A 26,917-nucleotide genomic window follows, 5' to 3' on the forward strand; every position below is an offset into this window, starting at 1 on the left:
TTCAAAGCAATATATAATAGGCTGACAGATGGCCCGTGCTTGAAAACGTTTCTGAATTTAATAAGTTTTCATTGAATTCAAATTTAACCTACCCATTAAAGTGTACTACTACTAGTACTTCTAAAATATTACAAAGTACACTCGAAATAAACACAGCAGATCGATTTTTTAATAATAAATCTTTTATAATATAAAATAATTAAGTCATTGAATATCATTATAAAAGATAATTAGTTCAACTTTATGTTATACTATATAGTATATATAAATTAATATAACTATAAAACTCCCTACCAATTATCAACATAACTGTTTAAAATAATCAATGATCACGAGTCGTGACTTAACCTGCAATAGCGCATTAAACGACTAACAATGCTAAAAAATAATAGCGATAAATTATAACTTAAACCGTATTGAAAACATGATAATCACTTACTGTAACGGATGTCGATATTAAAATTATTATACGGTCATGTAAATACCGTAGAGAAGTGGATAACATATCCGCGTTGTTTTGCCACTGTTGATCGTTTATAGAAAATGTTAAAATTGGACCGGTCCATGCGACATAAAGACGAGCAAAACTTGGACCAAATTTGTTCCAAATACAATGAACATATTTTATAACGAACCAAGATAAAAAATGAAACCCCGATGCTACGGAGATGTGCAATAGGGGATAATTATTGTCGAGTGGGAGTAGAAAGTGGCATGAAGAAAGGCTGCATCAGCATTAATACTGCGTGAAAAAAGACAGAAGAAAAAACATTCCAAAAACATAATAATTCTATAATAATATATTATTATATCTCTATAGCGTAGAAGCAGTTACTGCTGGCCAGTCGTGGTTTGCGATAAATATTTTCTTGCCGTCGTCGTCTTTATCTCGCAAAAGAACGAATTTCTGTGGCGCGTATAAAATGTGTTTTGGTCGCAGCCACCACTGTTGTCGTAAAATCTAATAGTTCGTTACTTTAATCAAAAACTCCCGCAAGTCTCATTCTTAGAAAATACGAAAAACAAAAATGATATAATGTACATACACTACATATAATAACTAATAAGTAATAGCCTAGTCAAACACTAAAACACGTACGTATAATATAATATTTTAAACGATTCACGATACGACCACGACCGCGTTTAAAGTGAAAAAAATTTCTGTTTTTTTATTCATAATAATTGTTTTCATATTTATAAAACATGAAAGTTCATATTTTTATTCGCATAAAATAATACAGTAATAATTTGCTTATGATGTCATGATCATAATGTTTAATAAATTGTAAAGATACATTGAAAATATAAAAAATAAATACTTTACTCGTAATTTCTTAACATTATAATAATATATAATACCAATATTATTCCTTCCAGCAGTAAAATATTAATTTAAGTAAGTATTAATGTGTATTAGCTACTATTATGATATTTATGTGAATTGTTCAATAATACCTAATTAAACATTCTAGGTTAAATTGAATTCAAGAAAACTATTAAGAAAGAGTAAAGACAACCTTATGTTAGTAGATAGTTAAAATATTATTTTGTTGTTTTTGAAGAGAATATTTTCAAGATATGTCGTACCTATTATTATTTTACTATATAGATATCTCTATATCCTAAAACAATAAAGACCATTTCCATTATTTTGGTTATAATGATTACCATTCAACATAAAAATATGATATGCATTATTCAATTATAAATTCAACCATATTCAATAGATGCGTATAAATACACAATTATATGGTTTTAGATTGAATAGACAATAAAAGTAACAACTGACATAACTAGTGACATGCAAGACATAACACCATTTTAAAACAGACGTACCTATATAGAAGAACGTATAGGTATCATTTCAACTTCAGTTTATTAGAAATAATCATCGTATTGGACGAATTTAATTAACATATAATATGTTAAGTAAAAATGTAGGTGTACAATAATGATTACACAAATGGGGGATCTAAAAACAAAATTAAAAAGCAGTAGGAATAAGATAAAAAGAATTTGATAGAGATTGTTTTAACGATTATGAAGTAATTTTTATTGCTGTTGCTCAATTATTACGGTACACGATTAACCCCATCTTCCATGTATATTTCTATATATTGTATATATTATGTCTACCCGTTTCTATCTTTTCTACATTTAATTAAACCAGAAAGAACCGCTATAAGCTATTTGAAATGTAGCATTTCAAACATATAAAATAAATTATGTCGCATAGGTAGGGGAACACGGGGTAAAACCGATACTGGGGCAAAACCGATATTGCTTATTTCGCATTATTCTATGGATGAAAATTATAAGTTTTAAATTTATTTAATTTCTTATCATGAAACATGATGTTATCACTGTTAACATCAACTGCAACGTTTTTGTTTGAATTGTTATTCGATTACGAACATTTTAATGTTAATTATTATTATAATTTCATATTTTGAATTTAAGATTTAACAATGATAGAACTATACTACAATTACAATACTCGTCTAGTATGAATCTACAACTTGTAAAGACTGTTTTACAATCACTAACTTATTTTATCTAATAATATTGTTTAAGTTATCAACAATTTCGTAAAAATTATACTTCGGGGCAAAACCGATGAGGCAAAACCGATGAGTTTTTATAATGATTGATAATTGCTATTTATTTATTATAGGTTAGGATTAGGCACACCAACCTAATAATCAATTATTTTATTTTATTTAGAACAACTTGTGTTGTTAAAATTTGTTTTTATTTAATATTAATTAATGTTATAAATGTCTTATAATACCTACATAGGTAATTTATGAAACCATTACTACTATAGTTAAAATACTTAAATACAATGGTTATTTGTATTTATATTTTTCTCCATCATTATTTTAGTATCTGTTATACCATGCATCGATATTGCCCCATTAAAAATCGATTTTGCCCCAGTATCGGGGCAAAACCGATAAAATGTTAAAAAATAGTTAATGGCTTGTTAAAAAATAAATATGAATGATATTCCACTGTATTGTAATTCAATATTGTAAACAAGAAGTTACTTAATACAACTGTACAAACAGATCACGTTTATTTTAAGATCCTGAATTATTATGAAAATATTCATTTTTTCAGTCGGTTTTGCCCCGTGTTCCCCTACTTTAGAGTTTGATGTCACGTCAACAAACCTAGCCATTTTATTAGATACGTAGGTCCAAATACATAAATAAAATTGTATGCTGATTTCCAATATTATAAAACTAAATCCCGGAGCCAGTTATTATATAGATTAGGTACTTCAATCGACACTCGAAGTGAGAAGAACGAGGGGGGACAGGATTGAGAAATTATAAGAGCATGACCTTCACGCCCAAAAACTTGCATATATAGCTGCGAAAAAAATCTCCAGGGAAATATAAACTTTCGTCAGTGTTCTTAATTAATCATTTACCATTTCATTATAGGACAAAGCAAATTGCAAATTTGAACTTAATTAGATCATGAAGAAACGAAAGAAATATTATGAAGTTTGGTTTGGTTAAGCCGCCTGCTGCTGACGTTGAATTGCCTTGTACATACTAAACTATATAATATATTATAATATAATATTCTAGGGTGATTGGGAATCGGGCCAAAAATGTGTAGAACAAATTGACACCAACTGCAGAACCGTTGTAGCAGAGCAAGATATAATATATTAAATGGTTTGTGAACTTCAGAAGCTATATAAACGTATAATAGGCTTAAAAACATTTTCATTCGACAATTTCATTCGAGTACAAGAATAACATAGAAATTTCGAAATATTTAATTACAATAGTTATTTGCTGGTAATAATGATATCGAATAAATTCATGAAAAGGAAACTATAAAATTAATATTTTTTAAAACCATATAGTTACAATAATGAGCATGTTTTACTATTATTGATAGTATTAAATAAATTAGTTTCATTAAAACGATTGTTGAACTACAACAATTCATTCAAAAAAGTAAAAAAAAAATGGTAATAAATATACAAGACCTAATTATATTATTCATGAAAGGATTATTTTTTTTTTGGAACAAAAAGTTATTTTGATTTGAAAATTAAATTAAAAATGTATTATTGAAGAGGATAAATTAATTTAGAGTTTTTTCTCGATTCCTTTCACTGGCGGTGCTTATTTCTTATAAACACGCCTACTAATTTTACATTGCATGTCTATAAATTATGATATGAAAACGTTAGATTGGGGACGATGATGAACCCATTAATTATTTATTACTTATTTTTTCAACACTATTTAAAAAAAAGTCATCATACTAAAATTAGCTTTCAAATGTCAAATAGTAAATATTGTATTTAAGTAGGACCTATATAATTATTGTTATGTAATTGTTATGCCATACATTTTCTATAAAAAGTAAATAATATTTATATACATTTAAGATATTTTAGTAAACACAAAAACAATTTATGTTCGTTGATAAATTACCTTTAGTATTTAAAGTGTTCAAGTTACTATATAATAATACTACTCAATCAAATTAATGGTAATTTTGTTGCGTTTATTATATTGTGAATTGTAATACTTAGCTGGTAATAATAAGAAATTAAAAAACGAACATACACTCAAAATACTTTATTTTCATTATTCGTATAACTATAAAACCAATTACGACTTTAGTGACTTAAATTAAAATTATTTTTATCACAGGCGATTTACCACCGTCAGGAAAAATTTAAACCACCATTTTATAATATAATATTTTAAACTAAATGTAAGTTCATACATACAATATTTGCATAGTTCTATAGACATACGATATACAATTTTCATATGATTTTTTTTTACATTTTTAAAACAATAGATTTTACATATTTTGGTATAGTAATATATAATAATTGCATTTACTCTTTTTTTTCTTTATAGTATCAACTTTAAACTGATGTTTTAAATATTCACAAACTATATTCATAAGTAAAATGTATAAAACATACTTGAAAAATATCGATATTTATTGGAATCAACTGCCATAATATTATAATAAATTTCAAAGGGCATAATAACATTTTTGAAAACCTTTCAATAATTTACAATACACATATTATTTGAACGAATGATCATAATATATGATTCGTTAATTACAGTTGTAACACTTACCTATTGTACCTACCGATATTCAAATGTCTACATAACATTGTATATCATAGTCTTATTATACTATAAATTGTATTAATAATGAATACCCGATAACGGTATTTAATAAAATATATTTTTTCTTACCTGAACTTCATGCACGAGTTCTTGATCATCGAGAAATACGATTTTGCAGTGGTGTGTTCGGGCGCTGGTACAAAAACAGCCCATGTTGGATTCTTTTTATTATTAAATCTCGCCAAATAGATCTATAAATAAAAAAATAAGAACTTTTAATACTTTATTATTTTTGAGTTAAAACGAAAGATAAGCTAATTCTAAAGTACATTTTAATAATAAAAAGTCGTAGAAATATTTATTATAAAATTGTATTATTTCAGTTGAAAAAAATAATCAGCAAAACTTTTCACAGGCTATAAAAATCGTTTGTTATATTCGTATGTTGTCGTGTCCCTCGGGCGATTAATTTCTTTATTCACTGAACGTATAGAAGAATTTCAATGAGCCTTTTAAGGATATTAAATACACCCATTATATAGGACATTGTTTGCCCTTAGCATTTTAGTTTGAGATAATTTTTGCGAGTATAATTCTACAATGTTATCCGTTTTGCATATTGTATACAATATTGTTTATTTTGCGATCAAATGCGTTTATTCGATGACTATTTTAATGGAACCATTTTTTTTTTTTTATTATTCGCCTTCGATTAAACTGGATTTTTATGTTACCCACAACAATTTCCCATATGGTCAGTCAACTGGAATGGAATTTCGGGATATTGTCCCCGGGGAATTGCCAAGGGAATACGCTAGTGGAGCGGGGAGCTTTACAACTTAACCCACGGGACGTTGTCCAAAACATTCGGTCGTAAATGCGATTTACGCGAAATACCCCAAACTTTTACGCACGATGGATAAGCTAGTAAAAATAATACGAATGGATAAGATAGTGGTGAGAAGGGACTAGGCAGTAGTAGGCCGAAGGACAAGTTCTGAAATAACACATCCTTCGAAAACAGAAAAAAATTAACGGGATAACACTAACCTTTGGGAAACCGTGATTCCTTGGAGGCTTTCTATACGCACAAAAAATGATAAATCTCCTCGTCAAATTGTAAAAATGAAATGGTAAATATAGAAGCAGACGCGTGACCAGGGATTTCTAATGGGGAAACAATAAAGTTTTAATATTTAATCAGACAAATATCGTTACAAAAATATTATAATCGTATAACTAGAAGAGCCGGATGGGAGATAGCTTTCAACAAATATTTATTTTCCCTTGTGCTTTGTCTTGGGCAAGGAACAGAAAAACATGTTAAAAAGATAAATAATATATATAGTTATTGAGTTGCAATTTATATTGCTATCGTTTTGTTCGACTGTTCATTTATAAAAGGATATGAAAGTATACGTTGAAAAAATAATACTTCTATGAATTTATAAAACCTACAAATGTACATTTTGAATCAACAACTGCAATTCATTACAGAATGATAAGTTTTGTTAATTTTATAAACACTCGTGTTCTAATGCTGTTTAAACATAATAATATGCCAACAGCAAACTGATCATTATAACGAAACAAGCCAACCTAACTGGTATAGTAAAATCTTTGAATGTGTTTTAAACAGTGAAAAACTAATTTGGCTTCGTTTTACAGATTTTATTACCTACAGAGTACCTACAGATACAATTGAAATAACATATAAAAGTGAATTTTGGTTGTTTAAACTTCTTAGTTAACTTTTTAAAATTAGTTTTTATTTTAATCGTTTATTTCTGTCGTAAGTCACAGAGAATATTAACGTTGGTACATGTTATGCGTTAGTTAATATAAATACATTTTAACTTTGAAAAAAATTAATATCAAATGTTACCTACGTGTGTGTTTTATAAAAATGATTTTCGCTATATTTTAATTTAATTCGTTAACCTCATTTTAATACCATATAACATTTTTAAGCTAAAATATTATTTTATGTTTTTTGTTCATTTTGTATGAATAAAAGTATAAGACTAAATAACGTTTTTATTTTCCAATTAAACGTAAGATTTATATATTATATAAATAAAATATCAATATTCAATACAAATATATTATACCTACAAAGTTTTTCAGATAAATACAAACATTCAACGGATAAATTATTAATTGAGTCCAATTTTTATCACTACAGAACATAAAGTATAAACATTTTATGTATAAATTAAGTTTTCAAATAAAAATAATACTATGTAGCATTCCTTTTGGCTTTAGGTAACCCTAAAAATAAAATAGTCCATTTAACACGTATAGATCAATAGTGAATAGATCATACACTATTGTAAGAACAGTACATTTCTAGCTCGGAATCGAAAATATGTAGGTAGGTACAATGTACATGCAGATGGGCCACTATTTTCGTTTTTTTGTAAGAAATGCACAGAAATCTGGAACGTAGGTAGGTAAACAATGTGGTGTACCCTGCAGTGCTCGTAACACACTAAAATATCCAAAAATATAAAATATTTTTTGTTACATAAACCAACAATTATCCGTATTACGTGATTGTAATTGAATGTCAATTTCCAATATAGAATATAACATGACGGTATTCTATTATCTATTCAACTATTTCCGCTCTGCACTCGTATTGTTTACTATATACAGAAATATGTAATGTCCAGTTTTTAAAAATACTGACAGTATAAGTATTATACATATTAAACGCTAGAAGGAGCATGTCAACGACATGCAAAGGTTTAAATTTTTCAGTTTTTAACAATAACTCAATTCAGCGTATATAAAAACAATTGAAGGCAGGTTATTATGTAGGTATTATCTAATATTAATATTAGGTTAAGGTTACCTTATGCGCAACTTGGTCCATCAATTTTATAATTTTGATCCATACAATTATAATAATATACCTATCGAAATTGGAATGATATTTGTTAATCACATTTCAAATTTATATATTGCATTAAAATTTTAAATTGCTGTAGTGATTGTGCCAATTATTTGAACTATAAATATATAAGTGCATATCGTTGAATTCACATATTATAGTATTTAATAATACAAATTTGCATGTAGTTCTGAATTTCATAAATTTAATAATTTTAAATTCATATTTTAGATTACAATATCTGTAATTCTGATATGTTATTGAAATTAAATTATAGATATTAGTGCGTGTGGGCGGGCCACGTTCTTACCTGGAAATACCAGGCCTGACATTAAACATATTAATTTGGTCACATTTCATAGTACACTAAACAAAATTGATAATAATTCAAGAAAGGGTTGGTACTCCCGTTAATTCACGGAAACGATCCTGGAAAGAAACATTCCCGAGACACCAAAATACCGTAAAATAATGAAGCAAAACTGAGAAAATATAATTTTAAAATATAATTCGTTATTCAATCAAGTATAAACAAATTGATTATTTGCTTTTTTTTTAACATTAATATTGTTTTTCTACTTGGCGTCTTTAGTAAAAGACAACATTTCAACATATATTTTATATTGGCTATATTATTCTAAACTAGTACAATCCCGACAAACCAGAGACATATGGTAACTCTATATGGCCACCTCCCCATTAATTTTATCTCACTAGTTACCATGGCCCATGTATGCTGCCATACAGCTAATCATTGTACTTAAAATATGAAGTAATATAGGTACTTGCGTATATTTTAGGTATTATCCTTTACCTGTCTAAAATATATATGACCATATATCAATTATATCAAACCCATATAAATCTAAAAACTAAAAAGTTTTACAATTACTAGCGTTAAGTTTTTAATAATAAATAATACTATATAGGGAGTAGGCCAGTAGCCAATAGGGTATACAAGGTAATTCAATGCCTCAATAATGTATAGCAGTTTCAAATAAATTGATATTGATTTATAATAACTAATATAATATTTGGCTAAGGTCAATCTAACAGGCAATAATATAGTCTTGTAAATTATAATTAAATAAAATATAGCAAGGAGAGTACAAAATCACAAACTATGTGTAATAAAAAAAGTTTATATCATTATAAAGAATTGATGACATTTTTAAGAGTAATAAATACTTGAACTAACATTTTCCCGACATAGGTATATATAATATATTTTCAATTTTTAATTAAATATAATGCTAAATGTCAAAAGTTTTAAGGAATACCTATATTTTACTATGTGGTATATATTATATATAAAATGTTATTATAATTTATAGAGATATGAAGTAAAACAATTTCGAAGACGTTCGTTTTTGTACCATATAGTTATCATCAAATAATTTTTTTATACCCGGACGATTTCCTTTTTTACACTATACTCGATCTTTATGTTGATAATGCCTTTGCCTAGATTATGTTTACAAGTTCACGAAAGAAGCTTAACGAGCATAAGAACGCCCGAATTCATATTAAGAATGAATATTGGTATTAAGGATAGAAGTTACATAGGTAGTTGATTTTCTTTTTTTTTATTTTCAAATATTTATTGCCACTTTATAAAATTATATAATATATAATAACAACTACCTATATTATAATATGTAACTTACATGCGGGTGTAATACAATTTGTATTTACATTATTTGGTCAATAATTAAAATTGATTGTGAAATATATATATATATAATTTTAATATTTTTTATTCATGTTATTGAGCACTCAAACAAAAATAAATTGAATTAATTAATAAACATTTTAAAGTATTTATAGATCTACAATCTGCTGATTATGTCCAAAACTGTAAAATATACCTTGCATAAATGTGTTTCAGACTGCAAACATATTCATCGTTATATCTAAACGCACTATTCTTTTAAACTTAAACAAGTTTTTATAAGAACTGTAAACGGAATGTAAAAAAATCAAAGATACTAGTATAGGTACATTGGGAATCTTGAAATTAGTTTTTTTTTAAATTGTATTTCTTATTAATTTTTTTACCAACCATCGCACTCCGTATAACTATATGCCTATATAATATATGTATTATATTATTAATACAATACCTAACTATTATATGGATAGTATATAGTTTGGGTAGCTACGTAATAGACGTGCGTCGTCTGCCGCATGGCAAATTAACGCGCTGCGGGACCCGTTCGCATACGTAATAAATAAAGAAATATATAAATATAATATAGGTATAACAGCTATAGGTATAATTTAGGACCAGTAAGAAAAATCGACGGCCGTTAAAATTCCGTAATAATAGTTATGATGATGATAATAATATATGCTAAACCATGGCTGTTGAAACGGTACGTTATTGTTGTTTGCATTACAAATCGCCGCCAATACACGACGATACGCCACGGGATAAATATTTATCACACGCTCTAGTTGCGCTGACATAGTGTCTATAATATTATCTACGTCGCCACCCGCAGAGCTATTTCTTCTATAAACGTTCGATATGCGCGTCAAATGGTTCGTTAATACCGCTACGACGACGATGTAATAAGCCACCGGACAAGGGTTGTTTGGAAGACGTTTCGCGCAGTATTACAAACGTCAGATCTCATCAATTTTTTTTTTTTCAAACATTGATAGAAATATTTATACGAACCATTGACGACCGTACATGCCCAATACGATTCTTAATGTCTAATATAATATTGTTATAATAACAATATGATTGTATATTTCAGTACAGTACCTATCTGAATTCTGGATATACTAGTTATACATATGTAATTATTATGAGGTATATCATATAACCATAGAAAGTGGCCAAGTTAACGAACATAGTTAAGTTCAGTGAACACAATATCGTTAAGTTAGAAGTTAATAGTTAACAAGGATTTAACACGCAAAGATATGTATTTGTACATGGAAACGCCGCGTTTTTTTCAATAAAAATAAGTTACGATGAGTTTATTTATAGGTTATAAAAAAAAATGTTGCAATTATGTCAGGTACATGAAATAAGTATAAAAATAAAATTATTATTCCAACGAAAAACGTCGATTATACTTATACAATCATATATAAACAGTAGAAGAGGGAGGATATAATATAGCTTTTGGTAATTTATGTAAAGAACCACATGTACCTATTCAAATTATTTTTCTATTAGATGTTGTTAAAATAAAAATCACTATGGTTTTATTTCTCACTTAGAATTTACATTGTTAAATAATATATTATGACTTATATGTAAAGCGAAAAAGTTCATTGTTTTTCATCCTAATTTATTAAAATAGTTTGAAAAAATATGTTATAAAGGGGAACAACAGTTTTTTTACTTAGTGTGACTCTACAATGTAGAGAATATGCACCTGAGATGTCAAAAAGTTAATATTTATGTACTCGAATATTTTGAGAAAGTTTAAAAAGTAAAATAAATAAAAATAAATTGCCATATTTTATTTTTTTTATAAGTAGGTGTATTAAATTATGAGTAAATATAAAATTATGGCAATGTACTTTCAACACATATTCGTTTTTATAACATTTAATGAAAACTAGGATAAAAATTTTTTTATTCATATTAATATTATAGAATGCATAATATTATACTATAGGGCCTAGATACTAGTAAATATAGTATAATATTTATACATAACGTAACACGAATATAATCACTCTTCATAATTTACTATTATAAGTATTCACTTTTCTTAAAAACATAAGACAATTAAAAAAATAAAAACCATTCCATCTCAATGTGAAATAATAGCACCTATTATAAAAACAAAATAAGTACACAATGCTAAAAAACAAAGCTCTAGTTGTTGAAACTTCAGTAATGGTGTAGCTACATGCAGTATAAAAATATTATGGTAAATACGTATACACTATAGGTAGGTACATAATACAAAAAATATCGTTTTTAATTTATATAATATTATTGAGTAATACAATATACATAGGTCTCTTACATAGAATATATATTTTATAAAAAAAAAATACCATTAGCATTACCATTGATCAACAGTCAATAATGTTAAACTTTAGTCTCAATTAGAATTACACGACTTTGTATTCAACATTAGCTTAAAGTTTACAGTAGCAAACTGCTGTCAGACAAATATATTTTCGCTTTACATATAATATTATCTATTAGGAGAGGTACCTTTGTGCTCAACAGAAATTCGGGCCAGAGGAAATTATACTAAATTCAATAATATTCGTATACAGACAAACGATTAGATTCGTTATAAAATTAAACTTTAGAACTGTTAATGATACACCGTAATCGTAATAATAATTTAGTTAAATTGCCTGATAACGTCAGAGTTTTGATACGGTCATTGTTGACAGTGGTGGCGGTGGCGGCGGGATGTCTGCCGTTATTAACGCATAATATAGTACAATGTATATGAGACACAACAAAGAGGGCAACCGCGGATCACACAATGGATATACCGGGGGATCCGCGAGGGGGACGTAAATTACCGATAACCAGATCATCTTTATAAAGAGCTTGAACTCGTCCGTTTTCGATTTCTATACAAACACCGCTGACTAACTGTATCCGTTTATATGGCGTGTTTTCAACCTTTTTAAATAAACTAGTCTAATACGCGATGGCGAGCACTATAATACGTATAGTGGCTGGGTATTTATAAAACGTTATTTTTCTTTCTCACTTCTCTCTTTCACTACCTCTCTCTCTCAATCTCTCACTGTTTCACTACGCGCAGACACCGACAACATACAAACGTACACACATGACCACCGTAAGAGGTCGACAACCTGTTTTGTATATACATATCAACCGCGGGAGAGGTCAAGACTATAATACTACGGCGACGAAGCTAATTTTATTAATATAGTATCCAAAATCATCATCAAGTTGTTGGATTACTTAAACATTTTTTATCTTCCCTTATCACGGTGGATTTGTTAAATTAATATAATATATCAGTATGTAATCACGATAATTATACAAACAGGCGTATGATCAAACAATAAACAAAGTGTATACAGCACCGTGATGTATTGTTATTATTGTAAATGAGCTTAATTCGATTGCACAAAGCGCACACATTATACGCTATATAATATACGTTAACAATAATCGGCGTTGTGGAGAGGGGGTATTGTGTACACATATTATATACATTATACGACTATATAGTAGTCTGCAAATAGCAAACAAACGCACACGAACAAGGGGAGAACCACATATTATACAGATCGGCTGCAGACGGACGGCCGGTGCATAATTTGTAAATGCTCTTGTTCTCACGTACCATTGCCGATCAAATCATATCGTTATTGTTGATCCAATATGCAATCTAATAAATGGGGCTTATCATTTTTCCACCAACCGATATAATATATTTTTTCAGCCATAATATGTAAATTGCTCACCACGACCATGCTACTAAATGTATAACCAAAATAATCTAGTATGCAGTTTAATAATATGTTCATACTATATTTAATCGTCTTAATATTGCTTTTGCAGTATGTACCTAACAGATTGTGTAAGTAGATTTCCATTTGATTTATTTTTTGTACCCGCTTATATATAATTCATAATAATAATAGATATTTATTATACGAAATAAGTTTAACGTGTTAAATATATAGGTTACCTCTTTTTGATAGTTATTAAATTACTTGCTTAAAATTAAAAGTAACAAAAAATATTATAATCTACCAATTTTAATACTTATATTATATTTTGCAATGGGCATTAATAATTAATAACAAAACGCGTTCATGTGAAATATGTATTTATTTATTCTAATTTCCAAGAACTCCCTTATAAATTCGTAATATTATTACTCAAAAAAAAAATGAAAAGTTTTTTAAAAAAGAATCACGTTTTCTGTACACGTATATCATAGACTTTTTAGTTATAAGAGTCGACGTTTTTATGATCTAACGAAATTCTAATTATGCTGTATGTACTATATATATATATATATATATTATATAAAGCAGCATTGTTGGTTTGATAATATCATTGTGCATTAGTTCATAAAAGTAAATGACCTTATAGTTTTTTTCTTTTGTATTTGTATAGTACTTTTCATATTTTCCAACTCCGTGGTGGCATTAAAGCGTACTAGAACACAATCGTGAGAATATTTTAAAATTTAAATGAGATAAATCCAGATCGCCTTTAACATCGGCCGGACGTAGTTTATAATTATAAATATTATTATACTGTTTTATGTTTCAATTACTCTCGGCATCATACTTCAATATAATACCTAGCTAGTATTTCATCAAACACTAGCTGATGGAAAAAATCATAAAAAAATTACATTCTAAATGCATTAATCTGCATAAAATACAAGTGATAATTACAACGCATGCAGGGTTAAAATCTGAAAGTTTTAAGAGTTTCCACGAATGTGTTACTAAAAACAAATGTAGACATTCTGAGACTATACGTCTTCAACTCGGACCAAACATGTTTAAGTTCTATTAAGTAAAGTAAATAAAAGCAAGTAAATCTAGTGCACTAAATAAACGTATAACATTAAAACTACATATAACTAAATTGTAATTATTTGTATAGTTCACACAATCACACAGTTGTATCATATCAAAATAGGTATGAGGAACTTATATTATATATGTATATCATATTATTTATAGTCGTATACTCGTATTCATAATATTATTTAAGAAAGACTTCGGATTTTGGTGGACATAATATACATCCTATAAAATTTCGGCAATGACTCGTGTGAATATACATGCAATAAGTATCATTATGAACACGTCCCGAGCACAATAACATATTTATGTTAAACATTCAAGTAAGATTAACTAGACGTGAGCATTACATGTAAGTATAAAATATTTTCTATTTCATATATATTTTAAGGTACCTACCTATATTATAACGTTATATTCTTCGCTGTTCGTCTAAAAATGTTAACTGAAAAGTTATAATATCATTACCTACCTACTATACACATATTTGTTATTAACATTTAAAGACGATTATTGTATATAAATATAACATTATAATAACGACGATGAAAAAAAAAACAATCGACCCAAACGTGGCTCATTGGGTATAATCGACAACAGTGGCGGATTAATATCCGACCGACGTGTTTGCATTGTGAGCCGGTCACGTATCTCAGAAACGTCACGATTTCCAAACCATCATATCACGCGCACGCTCGCTCTCAGAGAGCTCTTGACCTCCAATGGCTATTGTTCACGTATACACACACACACACACATACATACATACATACATACACACATATGTACATACGTAATACACTCGTATCTAACCCTAGGTTTTTCAAAAATATTATTAGGGTTACTACACATAATGCTATCAACAGAACTACCTGCTTGTAATATTGCGAAAAAAAGCACATGGACATGGTTTAAAAAAAATAACAATTTCGATAAAGATACGATATAAAAAAATAGAATTTTGGCGGGAATAAATGTCCAAACGAGTTTCCTATTCCGGTGTTGATAATAATTATTGCGATGTACATGACGGACCGTGCGTGAAGAGGGAGAGACAACACTGACGTATGCCATCAGATAGACAGCAGGTGCCGTCAGTCTCCCAACAGACACCTGTTCTATACACGGCGTACAGGTTATAGCAACAAGACGATTACAATTATTTAGAATAAAAGAACCGCGTAAAAAACAATTTCTCCAATGACTTTCTATCTCGAGTTTTATTTATAAAATTTAAATAAAAACCAAACACTATTTTATATATTAAAACCAACTAATTATATCGTTATTATTCTTCGTTCAGTATCTTCGTTCAGTAATGACATCTACCATCTAAATGTTAAGTGTGTATATATATTAAAATACCTAATACTATTTATGTGTATAGTAAGTAGGTACCTAGGAACCTAATAATCGATGCCATGGTACGAAGTTAACTTCCGAGTTCAGACGCTATAGTCTATAACTGCTTTTTAGGTTAATGTAATCTTTACGTAGCCATCCGATTCCCAGTGAAGTGCAACGTGCACACTGGCCATATACGACTTTTTCCTCTATGCTGCAATCGTGACAATACTTCTATAATTGGGTACTTTCTCGTTATATTACTGAACAAATTCTTACGAAAACTTGCTATGCGTAGTAAAGACTTAACCAAATGATAAGTAGATCATTTTACAAATTCAATAAACAAAATTTTTGAAAACACTGTGTGCAGCAAATAGCAATAGGTACTATAGCAATAACCTCATAAACATAATATTATACGCTTAAGACATATAACGGCGTGATAGAAATGCCAACGACTTTCGAGTAAAATTTATTTTCAATTTAAATAAATGAATAATTTTTTCGCATGGAATAATTATTTATAATTGCGTACTTGACGCTGTCATAACTAGAATACTGTGATGTAAACATTATTTATATATATTTCAACTTTAGGTACCAACCTTATTAAAATTCTATTGTTAATAAATAGTTTTTATTTCTTAAAACGTGAAATTCTACTGGCGTCAAAATATTTGATTTATATATTTAATGCATATTTTGTTATATATATATATTCTATACCAGTTAATATAATACACTAAGCAACATATGTCTATGAAAATAAATAAATATATTAACGCTGACATCTAGTCCAAAGAAACAGTGAACTATTGTGCACACCTTGAAAGAAGATAATGTAATATATTATATCCGATTCTACGATCCTTTCTCTAATTATCGTCTACCAACAATAGCATTGTAGTTACTGAATCGATATAGTGTCTATACATGATGTGGTTATATTTCCGTTAGGTGGCATATATGAATTTCAGTGGATTTACGATTTTCTATTGTCAGATTTTACGACTTACAATAACAATCCGATGCCCAGAGAAAAACACTATTTTCACGACTGTTATGCTCTTGTGAGTTATGAGTATATGCTCCAAATGGACTCCGGAGTGTTCTATTAATCACTGATATTTTATTTCACTAAGTAAAGTGCAACTTGATGTCAATATACAAACAGAGAATGGGCAGTAAAAAAAAATTAACAGAATGTAGAGCTTAAGCTGAAGAATCTTATATTAAAAATCGAATGTTTAATAATATAATATTTAGTTAAGCTAATAAACTCCTATATTTTAAAATAACCGTTAGATGCCTTATTGGATTTAGAATTCCATTTTGCTACTGGACCAAACCAACTCTCAGACTACTTAGCCATTTGTTAAGATCGTTTACACGTCATACAACCTGTGTTTGAACTTAAATTGGTTATCCGACGTTATTTGTCTACATATTGTATATTTTAATTGTTTTAAAACTTTACCTAATCTATTCAATAATAAATGTTATGAAAAGATAATTATAATTTAAAAATTAAACTTGAAATAAAAAAAAGTTTATGAAAAATGCCACTATAATCATTATATAATATTTATAATGATTAAGAAGCCAGACAATAGTTAGAGTAAATAGAAAGAAAAACTAATAATAAAATTGATTTTTTTTTATTGCAATTTTATAGAAAAAGACTAACATAGGAGATAGGCCTTAAACATTTTATACTCTAAAGACAAACGGTGCGATAAAAATCCATAGTAGAGAAAATGTTTATTGTAACTATAAAATTCAATTAAAGACAAAGAGTTTAACAATATTGATTTTATAATTTATACTAATAAAATTAATATTATTAGATACCTAAACAAATATGAACAAATTTAGAACGTAATTTGACAATTTCAATACATTCCCATACATATATTATTATTGCAATAATGTTCATTCAAACCCTATTTTTTTGTTTATTATCCCTCATTTTGAGCCCGTGGAAACACTATAATAATATATTAAAAAGCTTGTTTTCAAAAAAAATCAATCTTAATATTATACAAATATAATATTACCTAACTATTACCTATCTATTAAGTCGATGGAGTTCGTGGAAATTTAACTTTAAGTTTAAAACTATATTCATGAACCTTATACGAGTTATACGAATAACACTTATTATTTTTCCTAAGATCTTATATATTATTAATACAATTATTTTATGACATTACTATGTAGTAATGTTTTAAGTTTCTCGTTGAACCAGAACAAACAGGTGATGACATTCAAAAAATGTATTAACAAGGGGAACGCATCACAAAGTTGTCTTTTTTGAGTCATCTGGTCAACCGGAAAGTCGTCAATGCCCCAGACATATTTATTGTTTGTTAGGTACCAACGCCATTTCCCACTTCCCTCCACATAATAATTTATCTACCATTAACCGTTTAACCGTGTTTATTGTCAAAGAGTTCCCATTTTGTCAATATCCTTTGTGCATGTTAACTATTTTTTTTCCAAGTGTGTATTATTAACAGTTTACTCTGATATAATCATTAATCAAAAAAAATAAATTTTCGATTTATACAACCCTGTATCCTTGTCGTTTATTTAACATCAAAGGAAATATATATTGAAATGTAATTAATTTTTTTTTTAATTTTCTTATTACATATGTGTACAAACAATTAATTCAAAATTAATTATCTCTAGAAAAATGACAACAATGTCCGAAAATCTTTTACAAATTTAAACCATGAAATGTAAAAATGTACACACAATTGTTCAACGAATATAATATACAATATACTATAACTTATAAGAAGGTGCGTACACAAATTTATGTATAAAGTTTTGTTTCTAATGTGAACCCAAGTTATTATTTCGAGTTTTGAATTCATTCTTGTGTTAAAGCTCAATACATACAATTTCGATTATCATCAATGATAACTTTAACAATTTTCTATATCTGTTTTAGTTCACTATTACTTGTGTATCGTAAAATGTAAATTACTGTTTGTTGTATAATAAAACTTTTGTTGTTTTATTTATATTTATTGTGTCACTCTTAATTTGTATACAAATATAATTTCTACGGTTCATTATCAATATTTATCCATATTGATATTAATTTAATAAAGTGTGATGCATGTGTTGGAGATGAGGAAATATTTTTGTGGAAATTAATAAATGGGCGCCTATTACAAATTATATTCCATCGTAATTGTGAAAACAGCTAAAATGGACGAATATCCCATAATACCAGCCTACTAGTATACTGGTTAAATATTAGAATTCTGGTGAACTTAATAATAATAAACTTGTATTAATGATATAGATTATATTACACAGCAATATGTCCCATAATATACTTAAGTTCCATTATTTGCAATAAACTTAAATATTTAAGTTAAATGTTCAACAAAACAAAACAAAAAAATCCAACAACGTTATTGGTTCATATACTTTACTGTAATAATATTCCACACGGATCCTGCACAATGTGACAAACGAACACCAGTAATATAATATGGGTACAATACACGATATACGTCATGTCAAGACGTCAAGTCAAAAGTGACTAGGTTAGTATCTAGTGTCAACGACGTCATCATACGGACCAACTATATTATATATAATAAATATTTTGTAGATACTACAGCAATACAGCATGAATAAAATAGGTAGATGACCGTTAAAAATATCAAATTAAACCCAAAAAATATTAAAAATGAAAGTACACGTAATTTATAATGATTATTGATTCATAATGGTATACACCAATAATATTTATCAGAAAACATGTCTTTATTAAGACTTCAAGTGCAACTTAATTAAAAGTGACACATTTTGTGTCATGTAAACTGATAACTATATTACATATCTATGACATGTATTAAATATTGATACAAGTACCTACACGTAACCACACATACAAAAAAATATTAAAAAATAGAAATACCTACTTTATATCTATTTAATAATGTTATTAAACATGAAATTGATAGACAAATAGATAAATCCTTAAAACTCGTTTAATTATTTAAATACATATTATATTTACAAGTTTGTACGTTAAAAGATTAAACCTGATTACAGATAGGATAATACCAAAAAAGTACAGATCAGGCAACTCACTAGAGTTATACATTTTGAAAATTTTCGAATAGTTTTGATTTTACATATATATTAATGAAAAGAAAGATAAATAAAACTATATGTTGAAAATGTTTTGGTGATTTGTATAATGTACTATTATAGTGTATAATATTATGTCATTCACGTTCGATAATTATAGGCATTAAGACGATGTGCAATGGCCAATGTGCGATATTCGCACCTACAGACGTATATTAATTAGCATGGAAAACTAGTAAAAAAGAAAAAAAGTTTTCAGAAATACAAAATCATTAGGAGCACAATACATGGGGGGAAATGTCGTTGACTCGAATCTGCCAATTATTGAATACGATGATTAAATTTAAAAAAAAAAAACAGAAAATTTCGTTTTTGCCATCATATATAATATTATAATCTGCGTAAAGTGGCACCACAGATAACATTATTATCATGCATTGATATGTATCAGAAATCACCGCCAATCGCCGAATTATAATAATAATTATATTACCATTCATCAGATACCTACCACAAAATCATACGCTGCGACTTAGACGAGGAATTTGGAAATGCCGGCGGCGCGGAGAACTGAGTACCTATATTGGCGTCGCGCGACGACAGTGGCCTGCACCATAGGATATTATATGCTGCGCGCGTACGTCGCGTGTCCGTCACGTTTCCAAGTCTCCGTTTGCCTGTAAATTGGCCAACGTCGCCATCACGCGAACACCATATAATGTATTATTGTAATAATGTATTACTCGCCTCGCAACTATCTCGAATTTCTGTGTCTGAAAATCGCCAAACAGCAAACACAATATTATCCTACTGACGATGAAAAATATTTTTCGTATATATTTTTACCTATTCATTAATCATCGCTATAGCGCTTTGTACGGAAACGCCACACGCACATCTCCACATTTATTGTACGCACTGAAATGTGTACGTTAAATTTTAATAATAACGAAACCATTATCAAGGGTTGGATCTTGACGCAGACGAGTGGGTATGAAATGCGTGTGGAAAATATACACTTTCAGTAAATATACAAAAAATAAAATTGAGAAAAAATCCTTGAGCTATAAATTATTGCTTTGATATTATATAGGAGCTGAATATATTGATATAATGTATATATAGTGATAACGTTGTGTTAATGTATACAGAAATTTACACTTGGGACTCTTATTGCATATAGACTTACATTTGAGTTCGTCAAGTGGATGTAAAATTATTAGGTTACGAAAAGTATAAAAAAAAATTGCACAGCTATTATAATAAATTTGACTGGAAAATAATCAATAACCAATGGTAAATTTTAAATATATTATCTATCCAATTCTATTAATGATGTATTTTTGACAATATACGGTCTTTATAATATTACTTATATAATATATTATGTCTTTTAAGGTCTAAAATGTGTAGGTACCTACTAATTTTTGTAACTTTTTTTCGTTCCTATGCTTAAATTATAAATTGTATACCGATTGTATACCTACTAAATATTTGATTATTAATGTTTTACAATATTATATTATGTTATTTTAAATTAATAAATATATTTTTAAATTATATGCTAATAAGTAATAAGTAATAACTAATTATATTTATTTTAATTAAAATGGATAATGAGCTGAAATAGTAAATACACATGTGTTCTGCATTAAAATCTACAACCTTGAAATCTTAATTATACTTATGTTCAGTGGTTATAATAATAATCATATACATTCTAAAATAACATTATTCACAAAATAATCCCGCAAAGAAGTAAGAACCAAAGTCAAGGAGACTACACTACTAAAAATTATATTTGGATAATATTATAATTACAAATAATATTACAATTTAAAAGTATTATACTGCTAAACGTATATTCTATAACATTATTTTATTACCTATCTAATAGAAACTAGTGATACCTGATACACAAAAGTGCAAAATATTGTTTTAATTCGAATATAACATAAATTAACTATAAATATCTAACTATTATGTTTTTTAATTAAAACTATTTTTAAAAATACTAAGAAAATATACATATGGTTGGTAATGATTTTTATTTAATAGACCTAGCTATTGTTTTTGGTAACACTACGACTCCACGAGTATTAATATAATAATATAATACAAGCAGATCTAACACATTATAAGAAGGTGAATTAAACTGAAACATAAAACCTATAACTAAAGTGACAATACCTATAAAGATACTGATATTATTTTAATTTATTCTGTACCTACACTTGCGTGTATACGTTGTTAATTTACATTCTATACACCTAAAAACTTGTATTGCATTACTAAAGAATTTAACGTTCAATTCAGATATTCTGAAGTATAAATTATATTTAAAAAATATTAAATTAAAATAAAACGTTTTAAAAATTAAAGGTGGTTAGTTATTAACATACTAATATTCTACCTATTTCTCATATGATATAATGAACTTAAAATAATTTCTAAAAAATTCAACTTTTTTATAAATATTAATAATTTTCATAAAATAATATTAAATTATTAAGAACAAATGTTATTTAAATATTTAGGTATAATGATCATATATTATCTATATTGAAACTAGTTATGTATTCAACAGGTAATTATATAAATGAAATAGTAATTGACTGTATATTATTGTACATGAATAAAACTATAATATAAAAAAAAATAATTTCTTTTAATATTAAGATAAATATTTAATGTAGAACAGTATTCTAGACTTATTTATAGGATAAATCTGAGGATAATCAAAATTAATATTATCCATCAAACGTTTTTGTCTAATTGTTTATATAATAATATGTAATACCGATATCCCTATAAACTGACAATCACAGAATAATACCTAATTATTATTTTAAAGCATTTAATTACGTAAAAATGAATTATCATTTTCGATAACATAAAAATTACTGCTAATATTTTTATTTTTCAATGGACTAACCTCGATCACAACGACTGGGCCCACCACTTGAGCAACAAAGATGCGGATATTCTGCTGTACATCGGGTATTTCGTAATTTTTCCGTCCGTCAAATATAAAAATAATAATAATTACTAATCACGAAAATATTTTAAACACACACACACACACACTCAAAAGCACACACACACATACACATACACGCACGCACGCACGCAGAAACGATTTACAAAAATAATGAACGCCAATGCCGATATAAAATTTTTAAAAAAAATAATCAAAAAACTTAAGAATAAGCCACTAAATAATAATAAAAATAAACACGCCCGGCGTACAGTACGAGAGCATCCGAAGGACTACTCACATGGAGTGACTCGGATGGCTGCTGGAACGGCCGCGCGGCGGGAACGACGCGGAGAACAGGTGAACTGGAGTGCCGCCGCCGCCGCCGCACGGCGCTGCCAACATTATATATATCTATGTATTCGTATGTGTAAACTATAATATAATATAATAATATATGTGTGTGTGTGTGTGTGTGTGTTGTAGTCACTATAATGTTCTCGGAATATATTACATAAGTCATTACTCATTAGTATTCCATTGGCCGTCGTGTCCGTCGGTCCGTGCAGACATTATAATCACAAACATTCGTAAATATTTTCACGATTGTCCGAGGAGAACTCACCGACATAATATAAAATAAATAAATACTACGTCTCGTCAAGTTATTATTATTTTAATATTTTTGATATTTATTCGTTGTATATGGCAAATGTTTAGACTGCAGGAATTAAGAAAGGGGGATGACCAGATGACGTGATATTATCAACTACCCTAGCCGGGATTAAGCTTGTCGTCGTTTTCGCATAGTTATCGATAAACACACTCAATTCACCCCTCGACGTGTCCGACTACGCTGAAAAATGCTCTAATTAAAATTTATGATAAAACTTCAGTAGTATAACCTACCGAGTAGATTTTTACGTTACATTTGTAGTAAACGCATCCTAGGCAATGTGCGGCACACATAATGTAAAATAAATCAGACAAATTTCATGAATATAGAATATATTATAATATTTAAATATGTGTAGGACGTACTCAAAGTTAATAATGAATGTATTAAATCAGATACCAGCTCAACCATGGGCAGTGGCGTCATTTCAGTTTTTGAGAGGGGGGCAAAATTTTTGACCGGCCCAAAATAAAACTCAAAAAAAAAAGCTCGCTAACATTTACATTACATTACATTACAATATTGAATTTTTATCTCAATACAAATACCCTCCTTATACATAATTGTATACTTACTAGTTAGTATCAAAAGTTAATATCATAAGCATACAGGTAAGTAACCCATTTTTTTGAGAGATAACAATAACTAAATAATTAATACATATATGTAGAGGTTACTTAAATATATTACCTATTAGCTACTATATAAAGGCCCAAAACTAGCCCATACCCGGCCCGACAGCTGACCGCTAATGACAAAGTGTGAGGGGGGGGCAAATGCCCACCCTGCTCCCCCTCACCACAACCCCCAAATGACGCCACTGACCGTGGGTCTGTATTTGACGCCAATAATGAAACAATATTTTCACGGTTTTTATCGTATAATAATAATTGTAAGTAAACTTACATATTGCATCAAACGTAAGAAGGAATATAAAACATATTTGAAATTAAAACCCAATAATTTTGTTAGAGTTCACAATTTCACATGTCATTTTAATGCATATAATACATAATGCATTTCCAACAGATAATAGTAGCGGAAATATAACAACTTAAAATATTATATTCTACGGGAGAAATTCATTATTATTTAAATCTTAAAACAAAAATAATATTATAAAATAATAACATACAATGTACGGATATTTAATAATTGTATACTAAAAAGTTATACCAAAAATTAGGAAAAAGACCTATGCTGAGAATATAATCTCTTTCATTATACAAAACAACTATTTTCTTATTTTATAAAAATCTAAATATTATAATTCATTTTGTATAGAATTATGTTTATCTTAAATATTTATAGTAATTTACTTTTCAATTACCTTAAGAATATCTATTTTTGAAATGATTGAAAAATGTTTATTAAAAGAATATCTGCAATATCATAAGGTATTAGAAAATTGGATCCACGACCGTGGTGCACCAGAATAGCCTATTTATAACGCCGTGTGATCACAGCAATTTTATTATTAAAATGCATTATAGAAATGCAAACATAAATATACATCATTTTATTGAGACATTGATTTATTTAAGTTCATTAAATATAATAATCAGTGGTGCATAAAAAATTAGAAAATTATTGCTTTGGAACCGTATTATCATGGAGAAATACCGCATCGGAAACAAATATTGTGGTTTGTGTTGTATTTTTACTGACACAATTTAACTCACGCTACCGAAACTATTGTTGTATATTTATATTTTAATTTTCACAATTTATACACAATAAATATAGTTTATATAAGTATATAATATATTCAAGCCCGGATTAAAGATCAATTGGGCTCCGGGATAACATTAACTTAGGGGGCCCCTTTTCAACTTTAGTTTAAAATAATTGTATCATTACATTTTAACGACTTTATATTATTGTATAATTTTTCACTATACAAAAAATATACAGGATGTATTTTATGTCATTGTAAGCGGCTTTTTTTTAACAATTGTGGACCGATGATATGGAATTTCGTTAAAACAAAAAAGACGTGTTTCTCTCTTTGTAACAGGCAATTTTTTTATAACATTTTCAAAATTTTGAAACACGCAGTTGTACCAATAATAAAATCGATTTTATTTTTTCAAATGGTAACCACTCTTTTTTTTATGGATTCTGGTAAAGCTTTTTTTCTGAACATTTTGACAGTAAAATGATCAATTTTGGTTCACTAGGCTGATAAGTGATAACTATGGTCCTCTAAATTTTAGTATAATATGCATTAATACTTTTAACTGGAATACCTAATTGACAAGAGCTAAATATTTTTTACTTATAACCACCTTTAAACCCTTATATACTTAAATAATTAAATCGGTAATCCAAAATGCTCAAAAAAAAAAACAAACAAACAAAATTGTTGTCAAACAAAGTTCATTATTTATAGTAATTTTTCGTGATATATAATTGAGAACAATTTTATTTTATAATTATTAATAATAATTTACCTACATACCTATTTACATAATTTTTTTTTAAACTGTATTAGACGCGTTAAAAAAATATTTTTTGAGGATAAATATGGGCCCCCAAAATCAATGGGCCCCGGGACCATGCCCCCCATGCCCCTCCCCTTAATCCAGGCTTGAATATATTATGTTATGTATGATAATAATCAAAACGTAAGCATTTTTATTTTTTACAAATGTTGTAATCGAATAGCATAACTTTCGTAATTGATTATTGGGATGGCTATATGTTTTGCAGTATTAGCAGTGGAGGCAAACTTATAGTCCATGTGTAGTGTAGCTTCAGCTAAAATTGTTACTCGACGGTAACAATAAGCTATCGCTAGCTTAATTTTGAATTTCGCTCGGAAATCCTTCCATCACAAAATTCTAAAAAAGTAAATTTTGTATTAAAAAAGTCATCAACAGGTATGACACCAACACCAAAGTTTGAATAAGCATTTTCCAAATTTTTTTATTATCGTAAAGATCGTATAATTTAAATAAATAGTATAGCGCAGTTTGGGGCGTTAAAATAAGCTCCTTCCTTTCAAAAATTGAAGTAACATGAACATCGTTTTAAAAACGGTTTTCAATTTTTTTCCTAGTTAGAACAAACATTTTTGACAATTTTTTATGCCAAAATTATTACTTGATGGTGCCACAAACTATCTAGCTTGGTTTTGAATTTCGCTCGGTAATCCTTCTACCACAAAATTCTAAAAAAGTAAAAATTGTATTAAAAAAGCCATCAACAGGTATGTTGCCAACACCTAAATTTTTAAAAAGTAACATTTT

At 28.0% G+C, this 26,917-nt stretch overlaps 1 protein-coding gene across 2 annotated transcripts in view; it reads right to left on the bottom strand.

Moving 5' to 3' along the window:
- The window catches only part of LOC100163621 (band 4.1-like protein 4), a 171,967-nt gene extending 148,656 nt beyond the window's left edge, over nt 1-23,311 (bottom strand). For both annotated transcript variants that reach the window (XM_008182275.3, XM_001952827.5), the window contains exons 1-2: nt 22,949-23,311; nt 5,262-5,383 (exon numbers count right to left, since the gene is read on the bottom strand). In XM_008182275.3, coding sequence (XP_008180497.1) covers nt 5,262-5,345 — 84 coding nt within the window. In that variant the 5' untranslated portion in view covers nt 5,346-5,383; nt 22,949-23,311. The remainder of the gene's footprint in view (nt 1-5,261; nt 5,384-22,948) is intronic.
- Between the last annotated feature and the right edge of the window lie 3,606 nt (nt 23,312-26,917).

The sequence above is a fragment of the Acyrthosiphon pisum genome, chromosome A1 (genome assembly GCF_005508785.2).
Source record: "Acyrthosiphon pisum isolate AL4f chromosome A1, pea_aphid_22Mar2018_4r6ur, whole genome shotgun sequence".
NCBI classification, from domain to species: Eukaryota; Metazoa; Arthropoda; class Insecta; order Hemiptera; family Aphididae; genus Acyrthosiphon; species Acyrthosiphon pisum.